Source organism: Triplophysa dalaica, chromosome 12 (assembly GCF_015846415.1).
Source record: "Triplophysa dalaica isolate WHDGS20190420 chromosome 12, ASM1584641v1, whole genome shotgun sequence".
Lineage (NCBI taxonomy): Eukaryota > Metazoa > Chordata > Actinopteri > Cypriniformes > Nemacheilidae > Triplophysa > Triplophysa dalaica.
In genome coordinates, this window is record NC_079553.1 from 15402470 (window position 1) to 15421364 (window position 18895).

Consider the following 18895-nt stretch of genomic DNA (forward strand, 5'->3'; position numbering starts at 1 on the left):
TAAGTAAAAGAGTTTTTATGATTTTTTTCTCATGGCCACCGGTGGCCCTACCTAATAAGCGTTATGGGCAGTTGCATGGGGCCTCCGTGGCCACTAGGGGGCCCTGCCGTGCGTGAAAATTTTATTTACTTGCTCGTTGTGTCAGTGTCAATCATCATGTGCGTTAGCTTTAAACTGTGCAAAGATTAAAAATGAAAAGGCGGCACTATCAGTCTGGTGCAAAGAAGAGGAAGAAGAGGAAAGGAGATGAGAAAAGAAAGGATCAAGAAAGGGGTAAGTGTTCAATTAAAAATGTAATCAATTTTAACAAGACACTGTAAATAAAACATTGTTGAAAATAAGCTGTGTGTACTTGTAAAGGTTCTGTACAAGGACTATCCGCTCAGTAAACTAAATGGAGTTTTATTTTTAAATAAAATATGCTTAATGTGTTCTGTGAGGGTTAGTGTGGAAGGGGACAGAATAATTTGAACAATCTGTGTGTGTCGTGTGTTTGTCTCCGTGCGTGCGTGCGTTTGTGTGCGTGCGTGTGTTTTGCACCTTAAGGGCACTTTTGAAGTATTTTCTAAAGAATAAACTTACAGCTGGTGAAAATGCAGGTCAGTTAAATAACTTTCTTATAGATCTCACTTAACTGAAAAACTGAAATTATCATAATGAGCGATCAAATTTACTTATTTTTTTCTATCTATTTTGTTCAGCGGCTGCCTCCTCCTCACATGACAGTCTTGGCCCTGTCTCACCCTACATTGGCCTTGCTTCCGGCTTATCTGTTACCTCCACCACAGGTAGTGTCCTTAGAATTTGTATTTAAAAGATTAAGTTACTAATTCACAAATACAGTAAAACTGACTGTAGTGTATGCTATTACTTTTGATGTTCTGCTTGTAACCTCTTTCTTTTGAAAAAACTGATTGCACACTGAAAGCTTTCTATGTTGTGTGTATTTACAAATCAGAACTTACATTTATGCATTTGGCAGATGCTTTTCTCCAAAGCGACTTAAATTAATTGCATTATACTATACATTATGTGTATGTGCAATCCCTGGGATCGAACCCATGATCTCGGCGTTGCTAGAACCATGCTATAATCACTGAGCTAGAGAAAAGTGGAGCGGGGAAACCACTTTAAATTCTTCGGCGTTCACATCACTGAGGATCTTACATGGTCCGCTCATAAAGATGCAGTGCTGAAGAAAACACACAAACGCCTCTTCGAGACGGCTGAGGAAGTTCGGAATGGGCCCCAGCATCCTTGGAACATTCTACACCTTCACTGTGGAGAGCATCCTGAAAGGCTGCATTACCGCCTGGTTTGGAAACAGCACCGCTTGCAACCGCAAAGCTATGCAGAGGGTTATGCCAACTGCCCGTCACAATGTGGGCAATGAGCCTGGTGTAGGACGTCTACACCAGACGGTGTAAACGGAAAGCCCGGAGGATCATCAGTGACTCCAGCCACCTATCCCATAGACTGCTCTCTCTGCTGCCCTCAGGAAGATATTTCTGCAGCATTCGATTCCGCACTAGCCGACTGAGGGATAGCTTTTTCCCTCAGGCTATTAGGCTAATAAACAGTCAGAACTATTACATCCTGCAGCATACTCCCACTTTACGGTATGCCACACATTGCGCTTTAACTCTAACACAGTTTAAACTGGACTACACATTCACACTGCACTAATACAACAATCTATCTATTACCACTGAATACCATCCAATGCACATCCATGATATTCGCATATCCAGTTTATATATAATCTGCTCAACTTCGCGTAGTATTGTTTGTAAATAATGCAGAATGTGTACATATGGTGTATAATGTGTATTGATAACTGTAAGTATGTCTATTAGTAGACTGTGTGTACTGGGTATATGTATATGTATATTGCACACTTTCATCTGTATAAGTCTGTATGTATGTAAATAGTTTCTGCACTTTCTGGAGCACGCTCTCGAGAATTTCACTCACCAAGGCACTTCTGCTGTGACTAAAAAAGTGATTTGATGATTTGATTTATAACGCTGGATTTGGAGATCGTTTGAAACTGATAGATGGCGCAGTCCCAGTGCACATCTGGGCACAAAGTTCTTTTTTTATGTTTTTATATTACAGAGATCAGTTGGGACTGTTTGTTTGTTTGCTCTGCGCAACGTGATGAATAAGATTAAAAAATATGAGCAGCAGTCTCATACAGTATATGTACCTCTCAGTGTTCTTCTGCTTTTACAAACATTATAAAGGTCAAGATATGTGGAGAGTTCAAAACAGGTGAGGTAGATACTGAACCTCTTGAAAGATGCAAAAGGAAAGAAACGTAAATAAAATAGACAAAACCACATGAAAAGACTCATTCTTTTTCAGTTGTTCTGAATTTACTTATCGTTTTTAAGTGAAATGATTTCCTCTTTTTCTGTGAACTAGTGACAACATTTCTCACAAATTCAAAATAACAGTCAAAATAAAATAAAAAATCAATATTTACAGATTTTGAATACGGCAAAGAAAACAAGTTCTTCTTCACGTTTAAACAATTCAATATCAATTCAATTTTATTTTATAGCGCCTTTACAATTTGCATTGCATCAAAGCAGCTGTACAACCCGCCCCCAAGTAAAACAACATTAGATGAAAACAAGATAGATGTTAAAAGTAGTATGACATAAAATGCAAACATACACGTATAAACACACATATATCCAACAAAATACATATGTTGATCGATTCAAAATCTATATATAATGAATTAATAAGAATGCTTTTTTCACAACTTTCATGCGTCTTTGCATTCTCTGACTTTGTCATTCCTGAGTTCTGTTGAAATTTTTGTGTCTACACAATCAAAATAATACACTATTGATGAGAATCTGTGGAAAGCTTTTATGAAAAGTGCATCTGTGGAAAGTCACTTACCTACAGCAGTACACAAATAATTCTTGACTTAACAACCTTTTCTCTTCAAGATACAAACAAGTAGACTAAGAATGTAAGCAAAAGATATAAGTTAACATTACGATGACATGACAAGTCAACAAGTTTACCCAAGTAAGTTACACCTCTAATGTGACCTGGACGACTATAGCAGTCATGAAATCTGTCATGTGTTTCTGATATAATGCACATATGTGCAATACAATTCAAAATTCAATCTATTCTATATTCATTATTAGTCAAGAAAACTTTCCATATAGGCTGGTTTGCCATCACCATGAGAAAGAGATGATCAGATTCTGCATTTGCACACCTTGATTATCTTTAATATCTTACCCATTTGGCAAGTGCCTATAACATTTACAAAGATTGACTCTATCATAAACATCCAAATGCCTTTATTAATATAATCTTTATTAATATTAATATACTTATAAACTCATCAATGGAGATGGTGGTCTAGTGGGTTAAACCACTGAACTGGTAAATCAAAGGTTGCTGGTTCGATCCCAGCAGCCACCACCAGTGTGTCCTTGAGCAAGACACTTTACTCCATGTTGCTCCAGGGGGATTGTCCCTGTAATAAGTGCACTGTAAGTCGCTTTGGATAAAAGTGTCTGCCAAATGACTAAATGTAAATGCAATATGGAATAACACCAGTGTAAGAACTGTGTTGTGCCTGAAAGGCCATTCAAAATAAATCAAACCATATTATATTCTATAGCATTCATCTTGTTTTCAACAAATGTCACTAGAAATGTCACTATAGTTCACAGAAACAGAATAAATTATTTCACTTAAACACGTTAAGTAAATTCAGAACAACTGAAAATAATATGTTTTTTAATAACCCTTATAATTTGCAGGAATATTCCCTTACCATTTTATCAATCAACTTAAAATTCAGTCTTTTTGCAAGGTACCTTTTACATACCATCAATTTCTTTCGATAATTGTCTATGTTTGAAGGAAACGTTTAGATAATTTACAAATAATTTAAAAACACAGTGTAAAAGAGTGAAAGGCCTCAGAAATAACAAGACGAAATCCCATTCTTAGCTTTGTTTAATGTGTACACAGATATTTACAAATTCTGACATAGGTTAGATGGTTAATGCTAGCTTCAAGTGTCATGTCCTTTTGGCACACTGTGTATATATCCTGCTTATTGTCTATACAAATGTAATTGGAATGAGGGGTTATTGATAGATGAATTACTTGTTACATCTCCATAGCAACAATGCTTTGATCAATTGCCAGCATGTTTGATTATTGATTGTTTGGATGGGGGAGGGCAGCCTTCTTTTTTCTGCACCTCTGCTTTGATAATAATTGTTGGGGAAATGCAATGTCATTTATGCAGAAAATGTATTCTGAAATGTTTGCATCACACATTCAGCACACATCATTGCACACCTTCTCTTTGGTGACTACATTTGTTTTAATTCAGTGTCATCCAGGGTCTATCTACTGCTCACAAACAATAGAATAACCTACCTCCAATTTACTGGAGTAAATGTGCAGCTGATAGCTTTGAATGCTACAATTTCAGTGTTTTAAATCATTACATGATGTATAAAATATTATGGTTATTAAAACGACAGTTAAGTAATTTACTGCTATATAATATTTAATGTAATGTAATATATATTACCGTTAATAACAGTAATAATACGATTTTGTAACATAATGAATTCTGCTATCTTTTCTCTTCAAACCCGAAATAGAATTTAAAAGGTGATTGCAGATATATTTAACAATGAATTTTGAATGTCACATATACATGCTAAAGTTTAATCTATTTGTTGTACCTTTCTGATGACTAAAAACGTGAGCGCCAACGTTTTGAAATCTCGTTTGAATTGTTGGACATCTATCAAATGCAAATGGTCTTTATATAGTCTATTTCTCTTTTTCCTCAAACATCGAAGGTGTTTATTTTTTGTTTAAAAAAATTGCTTTGTCAACCTTTAATAAAAAAATGTGTTTACGTGAAGAAAGACAATAAAATTGCTTTATATGTTCGCAATTAATTCCGCAGAAATCTGTACTAAATCATCTCAGTAAACGTTTTATCTGTTCAATGTTTAACGAAACGTTAAACAGTTTGATGGATTAGTCAGTTAATGGATAGTGTAAACATCAAGTGTGCTTTCTGTGTTTTAGGACGAAGCAAGTCATGTTAAGTAACATCATGTGTAAATAATACATCCATAATTGTGATATGAAGAAAAACAAGTATTTGCTATTAAATGATTTTCATATTATGTTTAAGCGTAATGATATAAATTTTGACCGTGTCATTGTGTCATTAATTTGACATGCTTGGCTTTTCCAAAGAAAAAATGAAAATGTAATGTTGGAAAGAAAGAGACTTTTGTCACCTATGTGTGGAAGGAAGAGTTTGGGGGATGGACTTTTGCTCTGTGGTCTCCATGTGTGATTGGTCTCCTCTGGCCATCCATTGAGGAATGTGCTGGTCATCCTGGAGGGAAGAGTCTTTGGAAATCACGTGGACTTGACCGAAACAGTTAGAGAGGGGGTCGATCATGAGAAGCATCAGTAAAGAGCCTTCAACGAGACAGCCCGAGATCACCTGGAGAACCGAGTTTTGAAACAAACACACAGGTGACACACAAAGGACATCATAAAAAGAGGATAGGGAGGCCAATAGAGAAATCCATGGCAGAGGGTATGTGATATATTTATTCAATTGATAAAGGTACATCAAGGTGTTTGTTTAGGGGACACGAGAGTGGGGGGCTGGGGTTCCCTGCATTGTTTTTAAGGTTTGTGGGGCTTCTTATGTTTTCTGGCCGTCTCAATCGCTCGTGAGTAAGGGTGTCCTCCAACTTTTTTTTTGTTTTACTTTTAAATGTTTTCTTAAAGATTTTTTTTACAATATTCATCGTGAAATTCTAACGTTGCTGAAGGGAGGGTAGCGAGCGCATGGACTTAATTGAACTCACGATAGGTTCAGTTTTACAACTGACTGTAATGTAGCAAATAAATATCACAGTTGTATTTTGACAATGTAAATTTAAACATGTCGAGACATTTTTAAGTCTTAACTACTTTGGGAAAAAACATGCAAAGATCAAGCATGCGTTGCCATTTGGATCGGATTCATTCGTGACAAATTTATAGTTCATTTGAGAAAAATTAAATTGTGTTCAGCATCCTGTGCAACAAGCATCCCAGCACTCCGGGAAACTCTTAAATTAATAATAAATGATGTTACTATTAATATGTTATTATGGTGATGTTTTACACGGACGCCCTTTTGCTGTTCTAAAACTAAATAAATGTTCATATATTGTTCAAATATATCTTAAAATATTAGGTGTATTTCGATTCCTCCTACTATGAACAATGCTGGCATGCTACCGTAAGATACACATGTTATTGTTGTTGTAAGAAAACAACTAGCCTATTTATTTCAATTTTATGGAAAACGATTGACATAAGATGGGAGTCCGCTTAATAAAAACAACCCTTGCTGCAAATTGTATAGTTTAATAGGACGTTCTATACAAACACATAAAATCGTCAATGACGCTTGTTTTTATCTTTTGTAAAACCAATTGTAAATGTATATAAAATGGTTTTGCAGGAGGCTGTACGAAAACAGAGGAGGAGGAGGGGCAGGTCACCGAGGAAGACCTTCAGTCATATCATGGCGTGGGTGTGTGCAAGTGGTTCAATGTTCGGATGGGATTTGGATTCCTGTCCATGACCACGCGAGAGGGTGTGCCTTTAGAAAGTCCAGTCGACGTGTTTGTCCACCAGGTGAGTTTTAGTTAATTTATCTCAAAATCACATTTCCCTCATTTCTAGCTACTGAAGAAATGTTGTTCCGTCAGTTTTGTTACTTGTCCCCCTCACCCCTTACTTCCCGTGTGAGTGTCCTACAACAGAAAAGTCTACCTTCAAAGATGACCCCTTTAATCTTGCTTCCTGTCATTAAGTCATTAGACACAGATGCTTGTATGCTAATGAAATGAAACCCTTACTTTTTAAAATGTGTGAGTGGCCAGGTAGGAAATTGTTTCCCTAGTAAACCACTGTGAGATGGTTTATAATTTTTGTATGTTTTTTTTTTGTTATTTTATGCTGTAAATTAATCTGCAATGCACAAATGATAAAGTTATCTCAAAATTGAACTATCATCTCCTTCATAAACATTATTTACATGCTGGATACACTTTTAAAAGTGTCACTTTCAAAATTGAAAGTGACCTATTTGTCAGATACTGTAACCAATACCCAAAATGTGACTCCTGCTTTTACCCCTTCCAGTGAGTAGTGAACACACACACACAGCAAGTTGTGAACACACAGAGCAGTGGGCAGCTATCACTGCAGCACCTGGGGAGCAAGTGGGGGTAAGGTGCCTTGCTCAAGGGCACCTCAGTTGTTACCCGCCAACACTGAGAATCAAACCTTCTAGTCACGAGTCCATCTCTCTAACCATTAGGCCACGACTGCCTAAGGGTTAGAACCGAAACACACACAGGTGACACACAAAGGACATCGGAAAAAAAGGGTAGGGAGGCCAATAGAGACATCCATGGCAGAGGGTATGTGATGTGTTTATTCACTTGATAAGGAGTGGGACACAAGAGTGGGGGCTGGGTCACCTGCCTTGTTTTTAAGGTTTGTGGGGCTTTTCATGTTTTCTGTCCGTCTCAATCCCTCGTGCGTAAGGGTGTCCTCCAACCTTTTCTTTGTTTTCTTAAAGATTTTTTTACAATATTCACCGTGAAATCCTAATGTTGCTGAAGGGAGGATAGCGAGCGCATGGATTTTATTGAACTCACAATACGTTCAGTTTTACAACTGACTGTAAAGTGATGTAGCAAATAAATATCACAGTTCTATGCGTCAAATTTGAACATGTTGAGACATTTTTCAGTCTTTATTACTTTGGGAAAAAACATGTTAAGATCAAGCATGCGTTGCCATTTGGATCTGATTTATTCCCAACAAATAAAAGACATACAACGTTAACTAGAGATGTCCTCTTAATTGACTTGACTCTCCTCAGCCATGACCAATTTTTTTCTTTCTTTTTGGAGTCATCTTTTTCCAGTTTTGTCCTTGTGCTTTGTTCTTTGTGATTTCTCTCAGTTCATTAAAGAAGTAGTTCACCTTCATAATTAAAAAGATTCTGTCATCATTTACAGAATTGTCATGTCATTTCAAACCTGTTTGACTTTCTTTCTTCTGTAGAACACAAAATAATATATTTTGAAAAATGTTGGTAACAGGACAGCACTTTCCCCCATTCACTTCTATTGTAACCAATGGGGGGCTGTTATCAACATTCTTCAAAATATCTTTGTTTGTATTCTGCGGAAATAAGAAAGTCATACAGGTTTCAAATGAGAAGAGGGCGTGTAAATAATGAATTAATTTTCATTTTGAAGGTGAACTACTTTAAGGATCCACGTTTATACAGCATGGGCCACTTCTAAGGATTTACAGCATAAGCATCTTTTTGTCGTCCATTAGGTGTCTTTATGATTGTCAATGGGACATGAGGGGCATGTATGTGGGAGGAAGGGAAATTGGGGGTTGGAGGGTCACACGCGTCTAGGGAAATGGGTTAACGGTCAGTAAGACTGACATACAATGGAAGCACTTGAAAAGGAGACTCTGCATCTGCATGAAAGAGTTGTTACCTATGTTTCCCCAGCTCATAGACAACTACAGCTCCAATGGGGCCATTTAAATCACATCAAAAAGCGCTAAAATCTGTGATGTTATTCAAGCTACTTTTTGTTTCTTTGCCTGCTATTCACAGTTTTAGAGTTAATTTTATAAAATACACTCAGGTGGTTGAGTGTGGTTGCAACCAAACTCTTCTTATGAAGTAAAGAATGCACCATATGCTTAATGGCCACGTCTCTTAATTTGTTACAAGGCGTGAAGATCACAATCACGGCTCAGATATAGATAAACCAAGTTTCAAAATCAAAGTTGTCTTTTGCATTTGGTCATTATTATGATGAAGTTTTAAGCTGTGTTTTGTATGTACTGTCCGACGTCACATTGGATTTAAATATGCAACATTCAAAAGAAGTTCACAGAAAGATAAGTTTAGAAGACTTGTGCTTTGTCCTCTTTTTATGGAGTTAAAACGAAGCCAAACAGTAGACTTGCTTGAACCAGTTTGAACCAGATTTATTTGACTGTAAACCGAATCTAAAAATTAATCTAAAAGACCAGATACTTTAACAGGACTAGTGCATTATTTTATGTTGTGTCTTTTCAATCCAATATTATTATTATTTATTAACACGAAACAAGAAAGACATGGAACACTATATGCATTTACAATAATGAATATATCTAATATTTTTGTTCCTTCAAATGTGTATTTCAGAGCAGGATGCCATGCTAATTCATGGCATACTGAAAAGTTTGCCCAAAAAGGAAAATTCGACCATCATTTACTCAATCGCTTGACATTTTAAACCTGCATGACTTTATTTCTTCTTCTGCATTTTGTTTGCATGCTTTCTTACCATTACTCAAGTAACATTTTTGAGTAAAAAAGAAACTTAAGAAAGATCTAGTACTTTTTTATGTAGGATTAAAGGTAAAAGACTTTTTAAAATAGAAACACTTTCATGAAAATGAAAATGTACTTCAGTAAAAAAATATTATTCACAACCAAAAATGTTACTTTTTCCTTCAGATTTTTTGCGGAGCCAGCCATAGCATCCTTACTTGTGTTCAGTGAATGGGGAATATAGACACCTGTTTGTGTGGGAGAGGGTGTGTGTGTGAATATGGAATGTAATACTTTGTGTAGGGGGATGGTAAGGCATGTGTTTTCAGGCTAATCACTTACATACATATATATTATATGCAGATGTACACAGTTAATGTTGCATTTTCGGAGGGTTTTTGTTTTTGCTTCAATAGTGTTTCAAACAAAAAAACAATGACTGTAATCAATGAAGTAATGATGCTGAATCTTTGCTTTTTCAATCATGTTTGCAGCAAGGATGGTAAAGGTTTACATATTTCGATATTTATGAGATGCAGTCCAGGGTGAATAAATATAAAAAAATAAAATTTGGGGTTACCTATTGCTTTCATAATAAGTTGCTGCTCTGTGAACCAGAGACTCAAATTTCCCAACATTCATATCTTTCTCTAACTCTTTCAGAGTAAACTTTACATGGAAGGTTTCCGAAGTCTGAGAGAGGGGGAAGCTGTTGAATTCACGTTTAAAAAGTCTTCCAAAGGCCTTGAGTCTTTGCGGGTGACTGGACCTGGAGGAGCTCACTGTATGGGCAGTGAGAGGAGACCCAAAGGCAAGAGTGTCCAGAAGCGCCGTGCCAAAGGAGACAGGTGATTATGTATAAACACACCGCATCTAACAGATACTCTGACTTTTTGAATGCTTCTCTATACTGACTGCAATAAAACAGGGGCAAAAAGGATATTCTCTCAAATTCTAGGCTTAAAAATCCAAAAATATATAATAACTCTTTTAGACAAACCATTTTTGCCTGTATGGTTCCTTAAGGAATCTTTAATGTCCAAGGAATCTTTCTGTTGCACAACAGGTCTTTTATTGGAAAGGGATTCTAAAAAGGGAAGAAATAAAAGATTTGCCTGAGAAACTTTGACTGAATGGTTTATTTTTAAGAGTGTAGTGTTGATTTTTTTTGGATGTTAGTTGTATTTGCATTATTTCTTAAGTTTTTAGCACACCATTATTATAGAATGTAGAAAAAAATATTTAAACGGCAGTGTTTTTGTAAATAATCGTTTTTTTAAGGGATTGTCTTATTTCCATAATTAAAATTGAGTTTCAGTATGCTGTTTATTAAAATGTCCAATTTGTATTTTTTGTAAATCAGCTGTTAAGTTTGATTTTAAAGTTTTTAAAGAGGGCCTTCTCTCAAAAGCTTATATCTCCAAACTGTAGAACTATTATGTTTAGTAGCCCAAAGGGAGAGCCTGAAGCCCTTCACTTTGATCTCTTCAAAATATGGATGCTATCTCACCCCTTTCAGCAGTTCCTTCCCTTCCCCCACCTCTGGCCTTGGTTAGGGCTGCATGGACAAATGTGACCTGGATCAATAACGGTTTAAACTGGCCTGTCAATTGTGATGGATCTCCCCCAATTTTAAGGTTGTTTTTTGTAAGATTAAAAATGAGCATAAAATCTAAATTTTAAGTTATTTTTTTATATATTGTTTGGTTTAAATTCTGCTACATTTAAAGTTCTATTGCATAAATGAATATAATAGACATTTTCCTCTTCATCATCAGATATGATGGAGGTTATGCGCATATCATTTGGCCTACCTGTCTGTTCTCATTTTTGTAAAACGTACTGTGTTTACAGTATTTGAGAAGAGGTCATTACATCCTAAAAGGATCTTGGGAGGCTTGCGTTCAATACATTTTAAGAGCACAAACTCCTTAAAGTGGAACACATCTGTCTATCACATTTACATTCATGCATTTGGCAGACGCTTTTATCCAAAGCGACTTACATTGCTTTATCCTATACATTTATACAAAGGTATTTGCAATCCCCTGGGATCAAACCCACAACCTTGCGTTGTTAACGCAATGTTCTAACCACTGAGCTACAGGAAAGCAGTGATCCATTCTGCATACTGGCATCCGTGTTTTTTACAATTAAAAGCAAAATAAGCAAAGGGTACAAAAGAGAATATATGGATTCAGATATGAACCCATCAGTGCGTGGCTATGCTGCTCTATCTCAGGATTTTGGGAGGAAACAGTTCTGCAGTTCATTTAATTGATAACAGATGAAGGTGCCCGAAAGGGGTCAAGGGTCGTAGTTGCCATGGAAACTGCATGTGTTTAGGGACTGGGTGGAGTGTTTGGGGATGAAGGGCAGCAAAAGGTCATAGTTCATAGGTTGCTGCTGCAGCTTTTTTCAAACAAAGGCTGTCATTTCCTCCTGCACACTCCGCCTGCTGTCGATCCATGCCCCACACTGTGTTAATAAAGGCCTCAGGTCAGTATCTATAAACCAACGAAAAAAGCTGCAGTGTCCACCAAAAGTCCCCTATGCACTGCCGTCACCCACATGACCTCAGCTGAGTGGACATCAATGCAGCAGTGACTGCCCCATACCAAGCACCCATATGCCACTGTGACCATCACACTTGGGGGCATGAATGCGCACAGGCAATCTTCAGTAAAGATCACATGGTTACAGAAAAACAGCTAATATTTAAAGAATTTTTGGTTGAGTTTTGTTAGATTACAATATTTCGGGCACTGGTGGCAAACAGAAGATCAGCACTACATGTCTAAACTGTCAGTCTTTTTATTTCTGTAATATCCTCTTGTGGGTTGACATCCAGAAATATAATGTTGCAAAAGCTAGTATCATGTTTAAGGGTTTAAAAAGGGGCTGAATTTATCAAACACATTTTAAAGCTTTACAAAGAAATGTGCCATGTCTGACTTTAATCAGTTAGTAATCAGTGTTTGTTCTTCATATAAATACAATCAGAATGAGTTTTATATTATTACAACTATTCAATATATCTTTAAGTTGTATTAATACACTGCAAAACATACTCTTTTTTATTGTTTTGCTTTCCCATATACATTATTTAAAGTGTTTATAAAACAAGATATGGTCATGTAATAAGCAAACTAATATAAGATTTTATGTCTTGGGCTCAGAGAAGTCTAGAAATTATTTTTGGGTGCTTTTGCTAAAAATAAAAGAAAGCTGCTTGCCAATATGGCAGGAAAAATAATATAATTCACAAGATAATTTCTCTTGTTTTAAGCATGCACTTCAGTAAAATGTTTGCTTCACGCGTAAATATATTTTATTTTAGATAATTGTGTAGAAAAACAGTACTGCTTTCACCGTAGGTTATTAGTTTTATTTTATAGGTTATACTGTTTTTGCAGGTGTTACAATTGTGGTGGTTTGGACCATCATGCCAAAGAGTGCAATTTGCCTCCTCAACCCAAAAGGTGCCATTTCTGCCAAAGTGTCACACACATGATTGCCAGCTGCCCTACAAAAGCTCAACAGTCATCACAGGGGTCTCAGGGAAAGTCTGCCTCTGTAAAAGAGGAAAAAGTGGAGCACAGTCATTTCCCACCCCCCACAGGAAGCACCGACTGAGGCAGCACGGGACAGTGGGACAAAGCTTGAAAGCCAATCATATCATAATACTGGAAAAAAAATGCATAATGCAATAATTGCTGCTTTTGGAACTTACTCAGGTTTATAAAAGCAACAGATGAGAAGAATGTAATTTTTATAATGGCGTCAACAGTCAGGAATAGGGCTGCTCTCAGGAATTACAGCATTAGAAGTAACATCATTCATATTTCTTTACTGAACAATACAAATACCTCTTTTTGATGCAGATGTAGTAATGATTCACATTTGATTGTTTTTTTTTGTATTTCTTGATGTTTTTATGCAAATATTTTGATAGCGGGGTTTAAATGGAGGGTTGGCCAGTTTTTGCAATAGACTGTCATGTTTACCAGGGAAAAAATGAATGTAAAACCGCTGTCATGGTTCTCTTAACCAGCGACTCCTTTCATATGTATATATCCAAATCTGTTCTTTGGTAGATGCTATATCTTGTATAATTTTAATTTCTGTAGCGCTTTCACAATATACATTGTTGCAAAGCAACTTTACAGAAAACATTTCAGCACAGGAAAACAGGACGAAAATCAGAAAATTTAAATCACAAAGTTAATTTTAGAATGATAACACACTTTATTAGACATAAAAGTAAATAATCATTACTTTTATTAATAAACTGCAGCCTACAGTCAAAATCCTGGCTTGATATTAATTATAATATCAGCCTTAAACTGCTACTGATCTGTATGTTTGCTAGTGATGTATTTTGTTGTTTGTCATTGACAATTGGCCTCAGGGGTTTTCTTAGAGGGATATAGCGAGAAATAAGTTATTTGATTAGAAACTTGTCCACTCTGGTAAAGACATTGTCTCCATTCTCCAGCTGCCTGTATTGTTGTGGAGGTGCATGAAGACCTAATGAATGGAACAGCCTACCTCCCATTTTATAGGAGAAGCTGGAAGACTATAAGAACATATTTAATATATATACTGTTTACATAAACCTATTATTAAGCCTTTATGCATAGTATTTATTTATAGCAATGTATTCTGCATATTTTTCACATTGTAAATAAGGGTCATGCTCATATTTGAAATATTTCAGAATTATTCCCCAAATAACTTCTCGTGTGCCATGAATCAGTTGATAGCCAAATTTTATCTCTGGGATATTTCAGGTTGTTTTGAAATTGTGAGATAGACTTGACTTCAGATAGTGAAATACATTTCTTCTAGTTATAATCATAATTATTGATTCCATTAATGTTATGTTTATATGCAGAATTGCTGTTAATCTCCAATTGCAGGACTTCAGGATGAATGTAGGCCTATACTGTATGTCCTAACTTGAATGTTTCCACCTACAAAAACTAAAAAAAACATTATCGACACCACTTCTTCATGCAAGATTATTTGAGTTCATGTTTTTCTGTCTTTTGATAGAAAAATAATGAATGATACAAAGTTTTGCATCATTTAGATATGCCTAAACTGTTATCGACTATCCTGTTGAACTTTGGAATCACTTATTGAACATTTGAATGTACTGTGAATGTATTGTTTTTTATCTAATAAATTTAGTGGAATGTAAGAAATTGACTGGTCATTGCTTATCTGTTGTGTATTTTAACCTCTAAATTAATTAAAGGAATAAATTAATTAAAATAGGTTAATGTCATAACCATGGAATCGCAGTTCTGGTTGTATGTCGACATCGCCATGACTGAAACAAAATGACAAAACGAATCTTTGTCAAAAAAAACTAATTTAATTAATGGTTTAACATTGTTAATAACAACAACAATCGGAATGAGGTTAAGCTGAAAGATGAAAGGCTGAGAGTGGCTACGTAATTAAGTTATTTTCGTATCAGAACTTTCAAAATGCGCGTATATTACTGATTTGTCGGTGAAATAAGAATCCGACGAATCATGAAAGGTACTCTCCGAAGCTTCATGAATATTAATTACGCAACCTTACGTCAAACCTCGTCCTGCAGACCCGACCACCTGACTATCTGTAACAAAGCAAACCTTGGCAGGCGGGAATGGCCAGATTGGCGAAATATGTCGAGAACGTGATCATTAATATTAAGAAAGTTTTGTGAGTACAACCCATGGTACAAGCAACAAAATTTACGCGCTGACGAAATGAATATTCATAAATAACGCACTCCACCGAATGACGCCTATACTACAGGATTTACGGTACAAACATGGCCACTTACAGACTAAACATAAACGTTTGTTGATTTCTGCTTCTTTAAACGCTGCACGACAAAATATTTATAAACGTGGTCATACCCTAACTTTAAAATGAAACTCTCACCTGTTGCATCGCTTTTATTACGAACGTTTTACCGGACGTCAGGCTCATTGTTATCTAAGAAACGGGTCAGATATGAACCTGTTCTCTCAAAAAACAACTTCGGGGTGTCTGCAGTAGCATACAGCACAGCCCTTTTGTACAGAAACCACGGGGATCCCTCAAAAGTGGTTCAGTAAGCATGTCACCTAACGTTACTCACATATTTGCTCGCCCTTTTTTACTTGTTAATAAACATGTGTTGCCTCATTCACAGACTGGAGACTTTGGACCTGCCACATATTGGATCCGAATGTGTTTTGGTGAAAATGCTGGCAGCTCCTATAAATCCATCTGATTTAAATATGGTTCAAGGCAAGAGTAAAGAATTTCATGCATTTATTATAATGCATACAATTTTGTTTTGCTTTCAATAAAAGTATTAATATAAGATTATTAGATAAGCATTTCATGGCTTTGTGAGATTCACCCATATGTGTAGTTGTGTGTAAGGAAACATTCCACCGAATTGAATACAGATGTTTATTAAATATACATCATGTAATTTTGGGAATTTTCCCACCCTTTGTCCTTAAACAGGCACATACGCTATTTTGCCAAGTCTGCCAGCAGTGGGCGGCAATGAGGGGGTGTGTCAGGTCATGGAGGTAGGCGACAAGGTGAAAACACTCAAGGCGGGCGATTGGGTGATTCCAAGAGATGCTGGCCTAGGTGAACATTCATGCACGTACAAATGGACAGTCTGAGTCTGTTTAACTTGGACATCAAACAGCACTTATAGTGTAATTCGTCTGCATTGATCTTAGGTACTTGGAGAACAGCAGCTGTGTTGAAGGCTGATGATTTGGTGCCATTGCCCAAAGACATTCCTCTGCTCTCTGCTGCCACCTTAGGAGTCAACCCCTGTACAGCATTCAGAATGCTTTTGGATTTTGAGGAACTCAAACCAGGTTATTTTATTTATTAGCCTACTTTGAGGCATCACTTCCCAAACCACTCAGTGTGCACAGTTACCTAATAGTAAAAAATCAACTAAACTGCATCTCAGCTTTATAAGGTAGTCTTATCTTTTGGATCTGCTTAATATTATTCTTTATTTCAGGAGACACAGTCATTCAGAATGCCGCGAACAGTGGTGTTGGACAGGCTGTCATTCAGATTGCCGCTGCTAAGGGTATTCATACCATCAATGTTATCAGAGACAGGTAAAAGTGACCTTTCATTGTGCGTGTACTGTGGTACTTATGCATTTCCTTGTGCGCCACCTAGTGTCATAAAATGAATTATTATCTTTCATTCTGCTCAACATTTCCTCATTGATCTAAACAGACAAATCACAAAAATGTTTGTGACTAAAAAAGAACTAAAACAGGAATAGATGTCACTGATTGTATGATGTATTGATTCTCATATGAAACTGTCTTTTACCGTTCAGTTAATTCCTAATACTCTATATAAAAGCATTTTCTTGCCTCATCCCTAAACATTATTGATGTTAAATGGCTTGCAGAATAAGCCTGTTGTAAAAACACTTGTTTGCCATTTCAGGCCCGATCTACAACAGCTCTCTGACAGACTTAAAACTCTGGGTGCTACACATGTCTTTACAGAGGAGACACTCAGACGGCCAGAAATGAAGGAGCTTTTTAAGGTCTGTCAGGCAAGCCATTGGGACAATATATAGCAGACACATTCTGTTAACAGAAATTTGAATACAGACAAAAATCGGGTGGTCGGCCCAGTACCTACATTAGTATATTACAAATAACTATAATCCTGTTCAATTTTTCTCTAGTGAAGGCGAATAGAAACAGTAGAAACAACAAACAATGGCAACACAATGATTGGAAATTAATTCATTGTCTGCTTTTACAGTCGTGTCCTCGACCTAAACTGGCACTGAATGGAGTTGGAGGTAAAAGCGCCACAGAGCTGTTACGCCATTTGCAGTGAGTGTCCATTAACTAAGAAAAGTAATGCTCTTATCAGAAAATCTTTATCTTAATTTGAAAGTGTCTGACCCATTAATGTTCTCCATTGGATGTTTTAAACATTCCTTACAAACTATTTATAGAAAAGATAATGCCCCACCCTTACACCCTTTTTAGTTGGCTTCTTTAAAGTCCCTGTGAACTGGAAGTTGCGATCGTTTTGAATTAAGAATTGTGATGCATTTCTGAGTGAAAAGGAATTTTAAAATAGAAATATAGTGCACGTGGCTTACGTTTTTCTCTGTGATTTGATTGGATGTATAAAAAAGACATTGCATTTGAAATGGAACTGGCAGCAGACTGACAGTTAATGGGGATGAGTTAAGGGATGCTCAACCCAAGCCGTCTAACATTGGTTATTTAAGATGGAAAGTCACTACCAGACGGAAGTGTATTATCAGATTTTAACTGAAGATTATGAGGGCACACTACATTTAAAAAGAGAATGACTCACATTGATAAACTATTTACAATAACCGCTGCAATATTTAATGAATAAATAGGCATTGTAAATTTTAATATCACAGGGATTGGGATAGTTCAACCAAAACTGAAATTTATGTCATAATTTACTCGCCCTGCTGTCTTTTCAAACCTTTACTTTCTTCTGCAGAACACAAAAGAAGATATCTTAAAGAATGTTGGTAACCTAAAAACAGCTGTACTCATTGACTTGTACCTGTCTTGGTTTTGTGCCAGTCCAGTAGAAGTGAATGGGTATACAACCATTGTTTGGTTATCAACATTCTTCAAAATATCTTCTTTCTTTGGGAAAACTATCACTTTAATAAGCATTATGCAGCATGTTGAAATGTAAGTAAATAACAAATACATAATATAACAATATGAATAATCTTTGTTTATCAGAAGTGAAGGTACTATGGTGACTTATGGAGGAATGGCCAAACTACCAGTCACTGTACCAGTGGTAAGCTTTACTGCATCTCTCTTAACTGCTCTTGATAAACCTTGAAAGCTTATTTGATATAATATGAAAGAAATCACTTTGTAATATTTTGTGTCCTTTAGAGTGCACTGATATTTAAAGATGTGAAAATAAGAGGTTTTTGGGTGACCCAGTGGAAGAGAGACAATAGACATGGTAAGTACCTTAAAGGAAAAAGTCTACTGTTTACTGTATTCAGTTGTGTGGAGATTGTGTGAATCAAAAGGTTTAAAATGATACACTAATTGGCACCTTTGGACTCTTGATGTAGATGAGGACTCTTTACGCAACATGCTGGATGAACTTTGCATCCTCATCCGTGCTGGGAAACTGTCCGCTCCAGCTTGCACTGAAGTGGAGCTTCCAGACTTTCAAAAAGCACTGGAGAATGCCATGAAGCCATACATGTCTAAACAAGTTTTTGTTATGTAATCTCATTTATACTTTATACATTTGTGTTTATTAAAAAATCCTTGAGCTCTCCAGACACAGACAATAAAGGTGATCCCGACATCAGAGCCTAGTACTGTAATGGAAACAAAATATATTTTAGCAATGTTTTTGAAT

The 18895-nt window shown here is 36.3% G+C and overlaps 2 protein-coding genes and 1 long non-coding RNA gene across 3 annotated transcripts; all 3 read left to right on the plus strand.

Moving 5' to 3' along the window:
* Window positions 1–158: 158 nt before the first annotated feature.
* LOC130433282 (uncharacterized) lies at window positions 159–794 on the plus strand. The gene is made up of 3 exons (XR_008908557.1): window positions 159–273; window positions 547–599; window positions 702–794. It is a non-coding gene; the product is annotated as an uncharacterized LOC130433282 (long non-coding RNA).
* Window positions 795–5616: 4822 nt separating this feature from the next.
* On the plus strand, window positions 5617–13087 carry lin28aa (lin-28 homolog Aa). Its single transcript, XM_056763036.1, has 4 exons — window positions 5617–5626; window positions 6548–6723; window positions 10115–10299; window positions 12868–13087. The coding sequence occupies exons 1-4, from the start codon at window positions 5617–5619 to the stop codon at window positions 13085–13087; spliced, it is 591 nt and encodes a 196-aa protein (XP_056619014.1).
* A 1980-nt stretch (window positions 13088–15067) lies between these two features.
* mecr (mitochondrial trans-2-enoyl-CoA reductase) lies at window positions 15068–18844 on the plus strand. The gene is made up of 10 exons (XM_056763245.1): window positions 15068–15566; window positions 15648–15745; window positions 15971–16102; window positions 16198–16341; window positions 16494–16596; window positions 16940–17042; window positions 17267–17340; window positions 18250–18310; window positions 18412–18484; window positions 18600–18844. Exons 1-10 carry the CDS (start codon window positions 15382–15384, stop codon window positions 18758–18760), a joined length of 1134 nt encoding a protein of 377 aa, XP_056619223.1. The 5' UTR covers window positions 15068–15381; the 3' UTR covers window positions 18761–18844.
* Window positions 18845–18895: the final 51 nt, after the last annotated feature.